The 18520-nt window shown below is 36.0% G+C and overlaps 2 protein-coding genes across 4 annotated transcripts; both read right to left on the bottom strand.

Annotated features, from left to right (window-relative positions):
* Positions 1 to 60: 60 nt before the first annotated feature.
* LOC124451596 (lactosylceramide 4-alpha-galactosyltransferase-like) lies at positions 61 to 6279 on the bottom strand. 2 transcript variants are annotated; one of them, XM_047002217.1, is made up of 4 exons: positions 5500 to 6279; positions 3629 to 3814; positions 1151 to 2850; positions 61 to 762 (listed from the first exon to the last, which is right to left on the bottom strand). In XM_047002217.1, the coding sequence occupies exons 3-4, from the start codon at positions 1617 to 1619 to the stop codon at positions 149 to 151; spliced, it is 1083 nt and encodes a 360-aa protein (XP_046858173.1). In that variant the 5' UTR covers positions 1620 to 2850; positions 3629 to 3814; positions 5500 to 6279; the 3' UTR covers positions 61 to 148. The 2 variants fall into 2 exon arrangements, with proteins under 2 accessions (XP_046858173.1, XP_046858172.1); XM_047002216.1 differs by having other exon boundaries at positions 1151 to 2793.
* Position 6280: 1 nt separating this feature from the next.
* LOC124451598 (nucleoside diphosphate kinase 6-like) lies at positions 6281 to 11655 on the bottom strand. 2 transcript variants are annotated; one of them, XM_047002220.1, is made up of 7 exons: positions 11246 to 11655; positions 11025 to 11127; positions 10863 to 10902; positions 10154 to 10237; positions 9523 to 9599; positions 8529 to 8789; positions 6281 to 6596 (listed from the first exon to the last, which is right to left on the bottom strand). In XM_047002220.1, the coding sequence occupies exons 1-6, from the start codon at positions 11321 to 11323 to the stop codon at positions 8644 to 8646; spliced, it is 528 nt and encodes a 175-aa protein (XP_046858176.1). In that variant the 5' UTR covers positions 11324 to 11655; the 3' UTR covers positions 6281 to 6596; positions 8529 to 8643. The 2 variants fall into 2 exon arrangements, with proteins under 2 accessions (XP_046858176.1, XP_046858177.1); XM_047002221.1 differs by having other exon boundaries at positions 11201 to 11262.
* Between the last annotated feature and the right edge of the window lie 6865 nt (positions 11656 to 18520).

Here is an 18520-nt window from a genome sequence, read left to right as displayed (position 1 = left end):
AATTTCAAACGATTGCAATTTTACGAAATCTTTGTTGACTTTCAACTGCCGCCATTTCTATTTTTGAATTGAAAAGAAGTTTATTGTTTGGCCTTCAATGCTTTTCTGCCAATCAGGATACAGTATTTTCAGTGTAATAACAGCTTTTCTAACTTTCATGGCATAAAACACAAAATCTACTCAATAAATATTCACATATTGTCCCATTCTTAATTATTTCCCCCCCCCCTTTGATGCCAAAGGCACCCGTCATTTTAGAATACAAATGCACAGCGTAAGCGTCGTCCTCCAATATCTTCATCTTTGCGTTGTAAATTGCTCCGAAAGTCACTTCAAAGCATTCTTTTGCAATCGCTCCATAAAAAAACATATAAAACACGTTGCTGTTTACTAATATGACGTCATTGCTACGGTTTACTGCTGACCATTGTTGATAAACGCGGCTCAACAATAAAGGACCGTTTTCTGCCAAGGCCTGGGAATAGTGTCGCGAAAATTGCTCAATGCACATCTGTAGAAAGGGATGACATGGTTTGTCGAATTTCAAAATTGCTCCATTCAGAGTATCTGAGCTTTCCCAACCAATAACATTTGAGGGTAGGTCGTGCCAGTCTCTCACTATTATGACGTCAGTATCGATATAAATGCCGCCGTATTTATATAACAGAAGCAATCGGATTAGGTCCGTTTCATGGCTATACCAATTTTGTCTTTCCATGGCGTAAGGTAGCTCGTCTCGTACGAATTCTACGGCTGACGTTCCTATGAAAAAAATTCGAGACTTTACGAAGATCAATTTATAATGGCACACTCGCTTTTCAAAAATATTATGTTAATATATCTTTGTTTCGCTTCGACGTTTGATGTTCGTGGCAGTTAGGAAGACAGTGAGCAGAAATTTACAGATACTGTTTTATAGGATATGCTAATTAAATTGAGTCACGTTGTTATGATGTACTCAGGTATTTTAACAAGATAATCATTGTCTTCAATGTTCTACCAACTAAACTACAAGATCAACTGTGAACTATGATGATATTTCAAAACACAGTTCTAGTTTCTTCCATATGTTAACAAAATATGAAAGAAAATCCTAAGTCTTTAACAAAATACCAAACATAAACCTTGGACATTGATTGATGTATCTTACCTTGTGCCAGTTCTGATAGTTTGTAACGTTGTACGTGTGCATCATAGCCTTTCTTTCTCAAGACATCAAGCATGGACAAATGCAGGGTATTACTATGGATGATCATGGTCGCGTTGGGATGATGATAAAACACAGACTCCACACAGCGCCAATGACGCCAACTGAACTCTCCTTGCACTTTTGACTTGCCGCCTCTTTCGTCCATTACGTCAATTAAACTTTGCGGGGAAGTTGTGAATATTGCATGAAAAGTAAGCTTTCCATTTCGTTGGTGAAGATGTCGAGAATTGTTTCCAAGAAGTAAGTTAGTAAAATGAGTTTGAGGATATAGTTTTTCTGTTTTGTTTGTAAAAATCCTCCATTTTCCATCCAAAATGATGTAAGCACCGAAGAAGACATTAAGGAGAACAGAGTATTTTACTAAATATTTTTGAATCTCGTTCTTTTTCGAGTTTTCGTTCCATTTCATGAAAAATATACTAACACCAACAAGAAACAGCGGAATTGTTATAATTGAAAAAAGAAAGCAACGATCTGACAGATTAAACGACTTTCGTCCATTACTTTAATAAAACTTTGCGGTGAAGTGGTGAATATTGCATGAAAGGTAAGCTTTCCATTTCGTTGGTGAAGATGTCGAGAATTGTTCGCGGGCAGTAATACATTAAAGTAACTTTGAGGATATAGTTTCGTTGCATCAATGTTCACTTTCTATGTCCCATTCCAAACAGTGTAAAAACCGAAGACGACATTAAGGAGAACAGAATATTTCACTACATGTTTTCGTATATCGTTCGCTTTCGAGTTGCCTTTCCATTTCATGAAAAATATACTAACACCAACAAGACACAGCGAAATCGTTATAATTGAAAAAAGAAAGCAACAATCTGACAGATTAAACGTTATCATTACAACAAAATATCTTATGAGCGACCCAAGAAATGATTGAAACAAAGGTGAAAATTTCTCCAGAAAAAAACGAAATTGAATTGTTAAAAAGGTGAAACGATGTTTCTCGGAGAACCATATCTAGTTTTAACGAAGGAAAAATCCAAGTATAAGCTAACTTTATTAGAACAAGTGGTAAGGTAATTAAAAAAGATATAAAGGAAACCAAAAAGCATTTTTGTACAAATTGTTCTTCGCCATCGCTGAGTGCTTTAAAGTAGATATTCCTTAAAGGTCGCGTAATTAGTGGAATAATTCCTAGAATGATGGATGGTTTGGTGAATGAAAGATTGTCACTGCGCATGACAAGTAAAAAAGGAGAAAGACTGAGAAGAGTTAAGCTAAAAAGGATTGCTTTAGTGTTCTTCACTTGGTTGTCAAGAAAAAAGACTAAGATGTACACCATGATGGGCGCAAAGCAGGAGAAAATATTTTGAATGCTCACACTGTGAATAAAAATGGCCGCATTTGAGCAGATTGTTCCCACTAGTTGGGACAAAGTTATCATCATCAAAATTTTACCATCAAATGAAAATATCTGTAAGGATTTACCACTAAGTTTCAAAGCGATTCCTGAGATGAAGGCTTCCAGAAGACTTTGAAGCATGGACATTTCAAAGAACCATAGATCATACTTGTAAAATATTCCCCAAGAGAGAGTTCGAGGTTTCTGATCAGCATGAATATAGTGATGACTAAAACAGAACAGACACCAGAGAAGGAAAAGGAGCATTAATCCAGAAGACGTCATCCTGAAGTAGTTCATGGCATGCTTATTTCATAAGCTAAAGTAACTTGCTAACTTATATAAAATTTTATATCAAGTAACTCTATTGCAATGCAATACAACGTATAGTATTATTTATAATCTACACGGTCTTCCATATTGAATTTTTAGTGTACGACAGTAGAACCTGTATTAAGCGGTAACCCTTGGGGATTTGTCTTGTGACCTTTTAATACAGGTTGACCGCTTAATACAGGTCTTTAGGAAAATCACCAGAAGGGCTACGTGTAATATTTCATACAACTAAAGTTGAACCAATCGGTATTGTTCCTTAGCATATATGCCAAATAACAACACTATATTTAAAACAATTTTTTTCTTAGTTTGAACTAGAAATTAAAAATGTCTCGGCTGAAACAGCTGAAAAATAATCAATGGCAAGCGTGTCAACAGAGAAGGTGGTTATAACTTATAAATTCTGTGCGTATAACTCTTTCTTGGAGATATATATTTTTGTCAATGGCCGAAGGGACGTAAGAAAAGTTTAAATTTCTGGTGTAATTCGTCCACACAAACAGAAAATATAAGTCAAGAATAGTTTGATTAACTATATAAAAATGCCATTTTGAATTTTGAAAAATTTAAAATTTTTGTATATTAATACTTTAAGGTATGCCAATAATGACGGCAAAAATTAGCAGGAACACGAATCTGTGGGATTATTGTTGACAAGTTTACAATAATATTTTTTGAAGATGATACTTATACTGTTTTACAAGTATAACAATGAAAACGGTACAAACCTCGAGAACGAACGATAAATTCAATCCTTTGCCTGCCTACGCTAGGCTATGAATAATATCTTGAAACACGGTTAACTCGAATGAACTGCTTACTATCTTGAAGCCATTTTCAACTCTCCTTTTGTTATATTTTCCCAGTTTCAAACGTTTTATGCTATACTTTAAGGCTCGAGTACATCTATTATTCTAGAAATAAAATTTGTTTACTGTCTTTGCACAAGATTATGGAAACCGAATAATATATTATTCCGTATGCACTTAATTGGTCAACTACCTGCAGTTTATTTTCGATATCTGTAATTAAGACGTCGTATTTACAAATAATAGTTTCTACAATTATTGACGCCATTTAAAGTCGGTTTTGAAAAAATCAAATAATAGCCACAGTTTCTAAAAACGACGCAGCAAAAGCTTTTGAACAAAAAGGATGCGGAAAACACCAGCTGGCTTTGAACACGTTTGCAACATATTCAAACGAGAAGAACTTGAATAAAACGTCTGAGAAGGTTTTAAAAATGCTTTACATTGATATGTATTAATAATAATTCAGTCAGTTGAAGTGAACAAGATCAGGAATGAAGTAATCAGAGAGAGAACCAGGGTGAAAGATGTCATCCAAACAGGAAAAGAAATGAAAGGCAGATGGGCAGGCCATGTGGCAAGAATGGAAAACAACAGATGGGCCAAATTGACAACAGAATGGTACCCAAGAAACTGCACCAGAGGAAGAGGAAAGCCAAAGAGAAGATGGAGAGACGAGATCGAAGAGGAAACTGGAAAGACCTGGATGAGGAGAGCTAAAGACCGAATCGAGTGGAAGAAGTTGTGGAGGCCATGTGCCAGCAGTGGCGTGAACGATGATGATGATGATGATGAAGTGAATAATAAAATAATTATTGATATTGGTTTTTGCATGATATCAAGAATTATTCAGACCTCGGTCTATTTTTTCCACCTCAGCTTCGCTTCTGCAGTTAACATTAACCTCGGTCTGAATCATTCTTGATATCATGCTCAACCTTATCCAATAATTGTTTATTTTTTATTTATTTATCAGTCCAAAGCGATGCTTTTTGACTTCCAGCAATTTGATTGGCTGCCTGAGCGCGCGGCTTTTTACGATATTTACCTATGGAGCCAAAAGTGATATTTTCTTCGCAATGTTTTTGTTTGCGAAGTGAAAGGCAAGTTTTCAAAATTGATTCGAAAACGTTGTAAATTGTTTAACGAGTAGGCAAAGTGTACTCAGATGAAAGTTATCACAGCAAGAGTGAATTTTATTATCCAGACGAAGCGAAGTTTGCAGAAAACAATTCAATTTTAGTCTTAAAATCAAGTTGCATTGGGCCATCGGCCATTTTACAACGCAAATTTCTTCATAATAGAAATAAAAACAATAAATATATGTTATTTTTACCGGCTCGGAGGTCGGGTGGGAAAAATATTTTCACGAGGTCTCAAAAGCGTTCCTTGGCCTTCGGCTTCGGGCCACTTTGAGACCTCGTGAAATTTTTCTGCACGGACGTCCGAGCGGGTAAAATAACATATATTTATTCGATGCAATATTGCGCGCTAGGAGTCTTACGTCATAGGCCTGACGGTCATGTTGCAGCAGACACGCACGTCAGCATATTGAACGTACGCACGTATTACTTTCTGTCGAAAGTTGTAGGTTTGCATATGTTTCCCGCCATGGATATACGTTGACTGATATATAATATCATTAACTGGAATGATGTCATGAAGGAAAAACTATAAATTCTAAATAGTAGCTTCATTTAAAATTTTTATTGAAAATCTGACAGGTTTATACTAACCTGTTTAACAGATCTGAATCTGCCCTTGAAATTATTGTATGTGTATGTGCTCACCTGCAATTTTGTCAAAATGCTCATCTCTGATGTTTCTGTTGATCCACAAAATGATTTTGGTCAAACCGCTGTCTTTATATTTACTTGCATTGCGATTTGCCGCTCTGATGCGGGTGTTTCCATCAAAAGACTTCTGTTTTCGGGCTCAATTTTGCTGGTGCTGGATGAGAGGCGTTTTTTCGTCTGGATGGAAAATGAGCACAACTCGCCTTGTTTTTAGTTCTATTCTATGTTCGTATCTGGTTCATTTTCGTTTGCAATTCGTCACCGAAAAGCAAAGTGGTTAACTGATTATTGGCTGCTCTGCACATCAGTAAATATGAAGCACACAGTGGCATACTCCTTGATTTAAAATCATCGATACTGCAGATGCTGCATTCCAATTAAAATCAAAGAAGTAGTTCACATTAACAATACTCGTAGGGCGAATACCATCGCGTCTTCGTTGAGCCAAATCACAACTGATATGGCCTATGATATCAAGAACGTCCATGTTCTTGAGATATAGGCTTTGTATATTATTGTACTCTGCCTAAGTTGTTAAAAACATATCTGTTGTTTTAGAGACAATACACCAGCCTTTGTTGAGTCAGTCTGCAAATAAGACAGCTATAAGTCTTTGTTACGTGTTTCTCTGTCGAGACTTCTGCATATACGTTAGCTAATGGATTGACTTTTGGGGTGATGAATCGATCGCACTTAACCGGTGTTATTAAGTATTAAGTTAAGACTTTCATCTCCCAGATTAGTCAACCAACGAGAATTTATAATTTTCCCCAGTAGTTTTTCATCGTCATTCATAACCTATTTAATTTTCACCTGCAGAAAATCTTCGTGTTGATCGATATGTTCAAAGACGTTCCCTTCATAATCATTGTTGCCGTTATTTGTGGCGCTCTTTTTGTAGTCGCTACTTACAACATTTTGCTGTTTACTCGTCTGCTGGTTCAACAGTTGATCGGCATCTGATCCTTGACTACAATCTTGAGTGGTCAAAACATCATCGTCCGCCGACAGTTGTCGTTTTCTGGAAGGTTCTGCCGTAGACAAATTGGTGATAAATGAACAACAGAGAACAAGAACAGTCTTTATATTATCTAAAATATACAAAAAATAAGATAACGTGTGTCAGTGTAGGTAGTGATGAATGAACAACAGAAGAACAAGAACAGTCTTTACATTATCTATTATATACAAAAAATAAGATAACGTGTGTCAGTGTAGGTAGTGATTAATGAACAAAAGAGAACGAGAACAGTCTTTACACTATCTAAAATATATAAGAAATAAGATAACGTGTGTCAGTGTAGGTAGTGATGAATGAACAACAGAGAACGAGAACAGTCTTTACACTATCTAAAATATATAAAAAATAAGATAACGTGTGTCAGTATAGGTAGTGATTAATGAACAAAACAGAACGAGAACAGTCTTTACACTATCTAAAATATATAAAAAATAAGATAACGCGAGTCAGTGTAGGTAGTGATGAATGAGCAACAGAGAACTGGAAGTCTTTGTAGTAAGTATATTACTGATATTATTATAATTAATGTGAAGGAGGCGTCTATTAGAGACTGGGCGTTTATGAGAGAGAGGCGTCTAAAATGCAAACTCGCGCACACTAGAAACGAAATGTTGTTTTCATCAGGAGGCTGTTATTGAATCAGTTATTTACAAAAATTTGAAACCAAATGTTATGTGCCACAGGAAATAATCCAGATTATAGCGGTAGTCATCTTCAGAGTCAGTCAACAACAACAAAAACAGTCCTTCTCAGGATTATACCAATCTGGACGATCTACATCTACAAACATGTAACGATACTCCCGGATTCAAACCATTCAGTTTATAGGTTGCATACATAAGCCAGGAAAGGCAAAGGCAAATGAGTGCGAGAAACGTAAAAGACGACAAGAGTTCATCCTACAGTGAACTTATTTCATCCTACAGTGAACTTATTTCATCCTACAGTGAACTTATTTCATCCTACAGTGAACTTATTTCATCCTACAGTGAACTTATTTCATCCTACACTAAACTTATTTCATCCTACACTGAACTTCTTTCATCCTACAGTGAACTTATTTCATCTTACAGTGAACTTATTTCATCCTACAGTGAACGTATTTCATCCTACACTGAATTTATTTCATCCTACACTGAACTTATTTCATCCTACACTGAACTTATTTCATCCTACACTAAACTTATTTCATCCTACACTGAACTTATTTCATCCCACAGTGAACTTATTGGGAGGAATATGTATACACTTAAAGACACAAACTTTGTCTTAGTCTTCATGCTTCGTACGTAATTAGCAACCCTCCACTGTCCTCCATTGTCTCCCACTTTAGCGTGGTCGAAATCACTTGTATTGTTTCAGGAGAAATAGAAATGAAGTGTTTGAAAGATAATGTAGCTATTACAGTAAATGGTTTGAATTCAGAGTATCATTACATGTTTGTAGATGTAGATCGCGCAGGTTAGTAAAGTCCTGGGAAGGACTGGCGGTTTTACGTAGCGTTGATGGACTCACATTCATAGCATTAGTCGTCTTCACACTTGTGATGTATGAACCAGACAACAAATACAATGTAACTGACATTTACTTATTATTTGACTCTGAAGATGACCATTGCTAATGATGTCGATCAACACCAACAGCAAGAATCCTTCGGAGGACTGCACTATCCTTGAATATCCACTTAGATCTACAAACATGTACAATAACGTACTCATAATTGATAAAAATATACAACAGCTGAAGAAAGCCTTCCAGCAATTGATGACCTCAACCATAGAAAAACATATATAGCCCCCCCGGTAAGACAATCTTATGCAACAGCTAAAGAAAGCCTTCAGGCACACAGATGACCTCACCCATAGAATAAATATAAATCCCCACTCGTAAGACAACCTTAAGCAACAGCTGAAGAAAGCCTTTTGGCACACTGATGACCTCACTCATAGTAAAATATATCCCCATTAGACAATCTTCTTATATTAATAACACGCTTACGTACCTGAGTCTGAGTTTACTTTGAGCTCTTCTGTCATCCATTTGCTGTTAAAATATCCACTTTTCCCCATAAAATCATCAATACCATCACAAAATAATCTTTTACATTGAACATCAAGTCACTCGAAAACTTTGTGTGTTTTTGATACTTCATTATAGATAATTTGTCCATTTTGAATTTTTTCCTCATTTTTCTCCAACCATTCATCATATTTGAACTCCGGAAAGAAAAACTCGATCTCCCTCTTAGCAGTTTCCACAGAATCTAAAACACAAGGGATGAATAGACTTAGGTTAAACATCACAAGACAATTTGGAGCTGATAAAACAATTTTATATACTTCAAAATAAAGACTATGAAAAAGATCTTTCAATGTACCATTTGGTGAAGTGAATGCTTTTGAACTCAGGAGTATTGTTACATCTCTGTAGATGCACATTATCCTGGTTAGTGGAGTCAGGGGGGGAGGTGCTGGCCTTGGTATTAAGGGCCCCTAACAAGGGAGTAGGCTGATCGATAATTAGGGAGTTCATATTCATACATATGCATGTTATAACCCATTGAAAACTATGAATTTTAAAGAAATTTGACACTACATTTCATGCATGTATGAATATAAATCTCCCCCAGTCCCCCTTCCAAATTATCAATCTTCACATGCCAATTGCATCTTACACAATGAATAAAAGTTATAAAAAATATTAAATACACAACAGTTCAATAAAGCAATTTCTGATGAAGAGTTGCACACTAAGTACAGCAAGTTTTTTATGGTTTTAACCCCAGGCCCCTTAAATGCTGTCCATTTGTTGTTCTTTTGAAGTTTCACCACCCCACTGAGTGGAGTCCTGAGTTGACTGACTTTGAAGATCATTACTGCTAAGGATGTCAAAATGTTAGTCAACATCAACACCAACAGTCTTTCTCCGAGGTCTCCACTAAGCTGGACAATCTACATCTACAAACAAGCATTATTCAATATAAAAATAGTAGCTACCTGCACCATGAGTGGCATTTCTTGTATCTGTGATACCAAATAATCCACGAATGCTGTCAGGATGAGAGAACTTTGCCCTACAGACAAAATTCGAGTATCTTTATAAAATAAACACAATGAAACATGTGCAGTGATTGATCTAGAGCCATGTTTGCATTAGCCTGTGCAAAACACATCTGAGCTCAACCAATCAAAAATCAAATCAATCAAAACAATCAACCAGTCAAAGAGAATTTGCAAATCGATCATAAATACATTTAAAAGGAAAAATTAAAACATTTCCTATAAATTCATCTGTTTCGCATTATTGTTATTTTATAAAAGAAATAAAAGATGTTTTTCATGTTTGCACAGGCTTATGCAAACTTTGGAGACGTTTGTGAGAACTCTTGAGCATGTGTAACCCTCGATCTTTGGTCTTTGACAGATCAGCTCTCGAGTTCTCCCAAAGGTCTTCTTGGTTTGCATAAGCCTGTGCAAACACAGTAAACATCTTTTATTTCTTAAATAATTAACAAAACTACATCAAATTTTACATTTTCGTGCTGTTAATAAAATGAATAAAGTGTACTGCTATTGTGTACCAAAGAAGGAGAGTGAAGAATGGAATTTAATGTTGTTTCATACGTACATTGTTGCTTTTGTAGGTCCCATCAATTTTCTCCAATGTTGAATAGCATCAACTCTAGCCATTACCATTGGCATAATCAAATCACTGTGAGGATATAAAATAGAATGAAAATTTATCGTCATTTAAAAATATATCTCCTACAAAGAAGGAACTGAACAAATGATAGGTAACCTTGTCCTAGTTTCATGCTACCCCCCCTGATGATTGCTCTTATTGATTGGAGCTCCCCCCGCTCTTCTTACAGGGACACCCACACAGACAAAATCAAAAAATAGTGAGCAGTTTTTTGTTCTAGTACATATTATGGCATAATTGGATGTTGTATTTCATGTGTTTTTGATTACTTTGCCATGACCAACGTTCACAGAGTTTTATACATGTGGAAGTTAAAACTACATAGAAACCTCCATTTTTTTTAGATCACCCTCATGACATAGATCTTTGCCTTTGTGTTTCAGACAAAGATGGTGAAAAATTATAACAGCATATGTCAGTCTGAAAAGTATGACAAGATCTCGGGTGTACAAAAACCATACTTTCATGACAAGAGGATATATGTTTTCATACACAGTTAGTCTTCTATCCTTTGAGCCCAGAATAACAACAGAGTTACATTGTGAATGTCACAAACATGTCCGTAAAATTGCTCATTATATGTCTCAAATGTCTAACTGTCACAAATATAAACATATTTAGGCCTTGGGCTAACCTGCTCATGTAAGATGTCAAACGTTGAAAGAAAAACTTGTCTAAAAAGAAAAAGAAAGGCCTTTTACAAATTATTCGAATTAAAATTGACACGAGTGACAAATTTTAAAATGAACAGTGAACTATTTATATTTTATATATAAATATAAATTCTTTATTCGACCTCTGTGTTCTTGATAGAATCGTTCGGCATCTTCTCTACTCCATTGCACTAGTTTCCAATGCACAATGAAGAAATTTTCTTTCAGTATTTTTTCCATAACAAGCTGAAAAGAACAGCATACAACTACAACACAACAAACACAAAACAAAAATCTCATAAAGGGACATGGTCCTCACATGGACAAGTCGGGACAAGGCAAATTATGTGAGGTTTCTACGAACCTTCAGATGAACAGGATGCGAGATTAAGTCTGGTTTTAAAATTGCTAATGTTAACTGCAAATATCTTACACCTAACATCGCCAATCTGATGCTTGAACGACTTCGATAAATATTTAAACCTCGCCTTCTTCTACGAACTAATATTCAAAAAACTCGCCATTTATTTACATTGGTGTTTCCGCTACTGACCAGTATAAATTACCTGGATGGGAAAAATGATGGGAATTTGGGGAAATCTCCTCAAATTAATTATATTTTACAACCAATGACCTGAATGGTAATTACCGTAAACATATAGTAATTACCGTAGATTTATAGTAAAGCCTGCTTCACACTAGTCGTAAGAGTCGCGAAAACCGTATTGTATCATCATATGCGACCATCCTAGTAATGAATTTATGAACATGGCAAATACGAGATCCCACAAAATCTGCGTCAGATTCATAAATATCCGAAAAATAAGAATGGTTTCTATTTGATTAGGATGTCCCAGTTAAACTGCGCCCCAATCAGGGATTTGTACGATAAATTACGTCATGTGTGAACATGAAATCCAGAAACCGACACTCGCGAATTTTCAAAATGGCGGATGACCAAGGAGTGGAATTGCATGCCTCTATCTTGCTAGTTGCTACCAAGTCTCAAAACGGCGATGATTGCTCTTTTATGGAAATCAAAAAAGAGTTTCCGCGTATCTACAAACCTAGCAGTGCTCAGTTCAAAGACTAGAACATAAAGATCAATGCATGAATAAAAATCGCATCCCTGACAAATCATATCTATCGGTGTAAATACGTCGCCGATTCATACGACTAGTGTGAACCAAGTTTAATTATAGTACATCCGCGTGACTTTCGTAATCATATGTGATTCGTATCTCCTTTTGTATTTTTCAAAGTTTTTTCCTTCTTAACAATCTCCATATTAAACAACGGCTGGGCCTGGCCATTACTCTCATTGCTAGCAACCGTTGGCCTGTTCAACACGTACTTGCGGTCGGAATTTTCTGTTGTCTCGTTAAATCCTTACCTGAGAAACTCAACAAAAGAAAATGAAAAACATCTCTAACATTGTCACTAATATTACAAGTTCCGTAACAAAGTGTTCATAAGCTTGACATCTATTTGTCAAAACAAGCTCAAGCACACAAAGAGCATGCCAAAAATAACGATTGAAAATTTGCTAAGCGCATATACAAGCACCAATTTCAGAGCTTACTCCGTCACAAATTAATTGAGAATTAATCTGAGCATGTGTAGTCAGCTTCACATACACTCTCAGTTCATGCTCATGGCAACAACCAGCTGTATGTACTAGTACCAATTATGGAGTAATTAGCTCGCTCAGTCACAAAGTTTCATAAAAATCCACTGCGCGTGCGATATCTACTAGTGCATGTGCAGTTGACTTGACCAGCTGCCCAAGTTCATGGTCATGGCAACGACTAATTGCATCTAATAACACCGATTTACAAGTAAATAGCATACTTAGTAACAATTTAATAGAGAAATCATCTGCGCATGCGCAGTCTGCTTGGGCATGCGCAGTTAACTTGCCCAAGTTCATGGTCATGGCAAACGACCAACTAGTACCAATTATGGAGTAATTAGCTCGCCCAGTCACAAATTTTCAGAAAAATAATCTGCACATGCGCAGACTGCTTGACCATGCGCAGTCGACTTGACCAGATGCCCAAGTTTATGGTCATGGCAACGACCAATTGCATCTAATAGCACTGATTTTGAAGTAAATAGAATGCTTAGTAGCAATTTAATAGAGAAATCATCTGCGCATGCGCTTAAGCATGCGCAATCCACTCAACTAATTGTTCAAAGTCATGGCAACGACTAACTATATATACTTGCACTACATTTGTGGTAATAATGATGTCAATCATACCACAACTTTCGTAAGCCTTTGAATTCATGTATATATAAATATGTATTTTCTTCTTCTTATCAATATTTACGCTCTGCTCTCGGGCATCGAGCACTGTTTTATACGGAAAATCATAAATTATAAACTTCATATATATATATATATATATATATATATATAAATCTTTAATTTCATATAGTAGATGTCAACTAGCAGTGGAAGCTGGGTGCGATATAGGATGCAGTGGCTTAGGAGCCCAGACTTCGGTCGCGACCGCACTCTCTCCGCGTACCCCTATCGCAGGTGATCTCGGCGTCTGATGGACGGAAACCTGCTATTGGCATCTCCCAAAAAGGATAGCGTGGAGGGGCCGAAATCTCCTACCGAAACGTTAACATGCGGCGTTCTAGTGCCTTGAGATTAAGAAGGTAACGGGAAGCATGGCCCGAAAACGGGGTTTTTTGCTTTCAAAATTTATCTTTTCAAAATAAAATAAACCAAGCAACGCTTTAACTAAATTCTTCTGAAACTGTGCCTTTTTATGACACTGATAATTTAAAACAACCTTAAACATGTTTTATACAATTTTTATTGGTTTATATCTTTCTGATTTAACTCTCCCATTTACTGTTTCTCACGTATCACGAGCAAACCATCTATGAGCTTCTTGGCAAACAAGGAATATCTAGTTCCCTTAATTAACATGTGACGCTCTAGTGCTAAACTATCTCGGGTTATGTGGAGGTATGGACCGAAAACGAGATTTTTTGTTTACAAATTTGTCTTTTTCTTTACAAGAATTCTTCTCATAAAAGAAACTAGAACATCAAAGGACACTGCAAAGGTTCAAACAACTTCTTCTTTTTTCACTTATAATTCAAACAAACTCTAAACAAGATTATACGTTTTTTACTAGTTACGTTTTACAATGTAACTTTCTCATCATGAAGAAAAGCATCTATGGGCTTCATGGAAAAAAGGGACTATCTGAATTTTTATAAAAGTTTCTACAAAGACAACATTTAATAAGCCAAGCAATTTGTATCTTCTAAATTAAAACTCGCTTTCACCCTTTATGTTATAAAATTTTGATTCATCTTGGATAGTAAATTTATTTTTACCTTACAATATTTTCATGATTCAATCTTGAAAGTAACTTCTCTTCTCAATTAATTTTTGCGATCAAACAGCACACTTTTCGGACTCAAAGAAATTCTCCTGGTTGCATAGAGACAGCCTTCCAATTTATCACGCACCTAAGCGTATATAAAGCATTTCCAAATTACGTACAAAATTTCCTTCACATGACCAAATTTCCGCGACTATTTAAACGATGCATGTAATAAAAAGTTACCTTGACAAGCAAACTCTCCTTTTTTCAAGCATTTGGAACACCTGAAATTCATTCCGAACTCTTGAATTTCTCGTAGTGTAGCCAAAAGGAATAAGCATCAAATCAGGAGACTCAACTCCATCATCACAGCCATTTTGATTTCTCCCTTGATCTTTTTCAGCGTCAAGCTTATCTGAAGTGATGTGATTGCTTAAATCGTGCGACATGGAATTGGAGAGATAAAAGGATGCCTAAGAATGTGCTGTGCTGAGCATTGGTTACCGTTCTCCGGATATATATACACATCTTTACAAAGTATAGGACATTAAAAGGCAGTACCTATAATTTCTACGTCACTTTAAGGTTTGTTTTTCTTCATGATCTTCATTTTTTCAAGGAAGTTTTCAAGCATGGATATCATTCTATTGACAAATATATATTCCGAGAAGGATAACTTTCTTTATGGCAATGCGATTCAATGAAAAGGAACTTAGAAATCCAAAACGAACTTTGCAATTGATCCAAAGACCAAACTCATTTTCCTTGATATTAGTTGACTTTCTTAAAAAAAACAACTAAATAATGTAACAATAGAGAACCAAAAATGTCGAAACGCGTTTACTTGAAACGTACCCTATTGGCAAAAATTGCAGAAAAATAGAAACTAATAAGTCTTTTTATGTACTTATCGAGCTCAACGAAAATTGTTCACATTTTTTCACGTTTAGTTACACATACATACAGTTAACACATAAAATAATCGAAGTTTCTACCTGTGAATGAACGCGAACTAATCCTTCTACAATCTTACGGAGAAGCCGCCACATTCTCTGTTGGTCCTTGTAATATCTCTCGTCAATAATATTATTTAGAGTACTTTTCTTACAATACTCCATCTGTATATAGAAAGCTTGCAGAGTACACTTTCAATCTTCTTGCAAATCTCTTGTGGTGATTACTTCCTCTTCACTTTCGAAATCAGATTCCTCGTCCTAAAGGAAAGAGTCGGGTAGTTATTTTTACATATCTTCAGCAACATCATGAACAGTTCCCACTACTATATAATACCTGAGCCAACAAGCTTCCAAACTGTATATGTGATTCATCGATATTTCTTTTGAACATATCTTTAGTAGACTCGTTGTTATTAATAGACTTTGTTTTTTTATTGGAGCTTCGACCTTGCTAGAGCTTTTATTATCGTCAACATGCTTCAAATCATTTGTGTTTTCATTGGTCCACGAGTCCTCATCCAAAACTCTTTAGCGTACAGTATGTGCTTGAACTACGTTCAATTTCATCAAGCTTACTTCAGCCTTAGGCGTCGTTATTTCTCCTCTGTCCCGCTTCAGTTTGTTTCACGGTCGGAAGTTTCATTTTCAAGTATTTCTTTTACCTAAATCCACGAATTACGACATCTGTCATAAATATTAGAGCAATGTTTATGGACAAAATATAAAGATACAATGTTATGGAGGAAAGTAACAATATCTCTAATATTGTCAAAGATATTACGAGTGGCGTAACAAGTGTTGATGAGTTTGATATGCATTTGTGAAAACAAGCTTAAGTCAAAGCAAAGAGCGTGCCAAAAATAAATGATTGAAAATTTGCTAAGCGCATATACAGGCAGCAATTCCAGAGCTTACTCCATTACAAATTAATTGAAAATTAATCTCAGCATGCGTAGTCAACTGCACCAACTCTCCAAGTTCATGGTCATGGCAAACGAGCAACTAGTAGCAATTGTAGAGTAATTAGCTCGCTCAGTCACAAATTTCCAGAGAAATCATCTGCGCATGCGCAGTCTGCTTGAGCATGACATGAAATATCCTATCGAAGCGTTAACATGCGGCGTTCTAGTGCCTTACGCTTAAGTGCCTTACGGGAAGAATGGACCGACAACGGGTTTTTCTGCTTTCGAATTTTATATTTTTAAAATCAAAGAAACCAAGCAATGCTTTAACTAAATTCTTCTGAAACTGTGCCTTTTTATGACACTTGTAATTTACGACAAGCTTAAGCATGTTTTATACAATTTTTATTGGTTTATATCTTTCTGATTTAAGTCCCTCTTTAACTGTTTCTAGTGTATCACGAACAAACCATCTATGGTTCTCATGGCAGACAGGATTATCTGGTTCTCTTAATAAACATGAGACGCTCTAGTGCTCAACTATCTCGGAGTATCGGTAGGCATGGATCGAAAACGGGATTTTTGTTTTCAAAATTTGTCTTTTTTCTTTATAAAATTCTTCTCATAAAAGAAACTAGAAAATCCAAGGATACTGCAAAGGTTCAAACAACTTCTGCCTTTTTGACTTAAAACTTACATCAACTCTAAGCATGTTTATACGTTTTTTACTTGTTACCTTTTACAATGTAACTTTCTCATAACTCTCTCGTGATGAACGAGAGTCCCCTTATACAATATGATTCTCTCATTATGAACAAAAGCATCCATGGGCTTCATGGAAAAAAGAAATTGCCTTCTTTCCTTGTCGCATTTAATGATAACATAAATATACGCCGTTATACTATAAGCCTGACTATAAAATGTTTTGAAAAATTGCTAATAGTCGGCGTTAGGAACTGTTTACATGATCCCGGCTAACCGAATGTCAGTGAGGCGTGTAATGATTTCGCGGTACTAAAAGGATCAAAACTTCAAGCGTAAGAATTACAACTGTTATTAAGCGCCACAAGTCATTCCTGTTGTAATTCTCAAATTTGGGCAAATTGGTTGTTGTAATTTTAAATGTTTTGTGTAGTTTACAAACCAGAATATTTTGAAATTGCCAGAGAAGATTTATCTGATAATAAGTATTGAATCGTTTAAATTTGCCAAAATCATTTATCGCTTGACTGAATCCCGGCTACTCCTTAGATCAGGGGTCTCCAAACTACGGCCCGCGGGCCAGATGCGGCCCGTATAGGGCCTCTCAATCCGGCCCGCAGAGGCACTTAAGAAAAAAAATAATATAAGCAAAATAAAACTTTGCGCAGAAAGTTCACGTTATGTCGCAAGCCAACTTGCAAGAGTGGCTTACGTCAATTTTTGTCCCGAATTCCTACTTCCGTTTCAAGCACATTGCAAAATTTAAAAAGCTGAAGGATAACGTGGAAATGTTTTATATTCTTCAGCCCTCAACATGCTGGATGAAAGTTCATGTGGCCCTCTGGGTGTAAAGTTTGGAGACCCCTGCCTTAGATGGTTATAGATAAAAGATTAAGTTACCTTAGGGGTAAAGAATTTTGCCCTTCTCAATTGAGTCATCATTCCTTATCAAATTCGCCGATTATAGGCAAACAAAGCATAAATGAATAAATGCGAGAAAAATAATGTGCTATGCTTAAAGTATAAAAGAAATACCTTTCCATATCCACTGGTAACATCTCCTTTGTTTTGAGGAAAATCTTTTCGGATGTACTTTGCAGCGCGGATGTAGACTAGTATATCAGAGGGATTGTTTTGACAAGATTCCCTGAGTATGTATTCGACGGTTTGTTTAACCTTGTACTCTTCCTTCATAACTTTAAAGAGAAGCTCCACCTCATCAAATATGCGATTCGAATTTGACTTTCCATCGGTTAGCCAATTGTTGAATTGGCCATTTTAATACCTATATAAACTAACAAAATCAGAGCAGACTTTGATAACAAAGAGACGATTATAAAACTGCGCAAAACAACAAATCAAGTCATTTCAGTTAGACCCTTCAAAAGCTTGAACGTTTTGAAAATTTCCTTTGACGTTGGGTTATATGTACGGCGAATTTGCTAGTGCTCTATGTGAATAAGAAATTCTTTGTTGCTAATTATTAGGCGCGTCGCCTGAACGATAATTGGGGGACCCATATTCATATATATATTTTATAATCCGTAAAAAACAATGCATTTCAAAGGAAACTAATATGGCATGTCATGCGCATATGAATATGGCTCCTCAATCATCGTTCTGGCGACGTCTGTTGGTGGGTCGCAACCATCGCCCTGGGAGTAAGATAACAATGGAATGCTCGCCATGTTGGATGAAATTTGCTTTGTTAAAATCATCAAACATG

This window comes from Xenia sp. Carnegie-2017, unplaced genomic scaffold (assembly GCF_021976095.1).
Source record: "Xenia sp. Carnegie-2017 unplaced genomic scaffold, XeniaSp_v1 HiC_scaffold_24, whole genome shotgun sequence".
NCBI lineage: Eukaryota > Metazoa > Cnidaria > Anthozoa > Malacalcyonacea > Xeniidae > Xenia > Xenia sp. Carnegie-2017.
This window is presented reverse-complemented; position numbering and strand designations above follow the sequence as displayed.

Excerpts from the sequence above, each read along its gene's own strand:
- LOC124451596 (XM_047002217.1), bottom strand. The coding sequence starts at position 1,619 with ATGAAATGGAACGAAAACTCGAAAAAGAACGAGATTCAAAAATATTTA. Across the intron at positions 763-1,150 it reads ACTATCAGAACTGGCACAAG|GAACGTCAGCCGTAGAATTC; the intron begins GTAAGATACATC and ends TTTTTTTCATAG.
- LOC124451598 (XM_047002220.1), bottom strand. The coding sequence starts at position 11,323 with ATGTTAGGTGTAAGATATTTGCAGTTAACATTAGCAATTTTAAAACCA. Across the intron at positions 10,238-10,862 it reads TTGACATCTTACATGAGCAG|TGATTTGATTATGCCAATGG; the intron begins GTTAGCCCAAGG and ends ATATCCTCACAG. Across the intron at positions 8,790-9,522 it reads AAATGCCACTCATGGTGCAG|ATTCTGTGGAAACTGCTAAG; the intron begins GTAGCTACTATT and ends CTTGTGTTTTAG.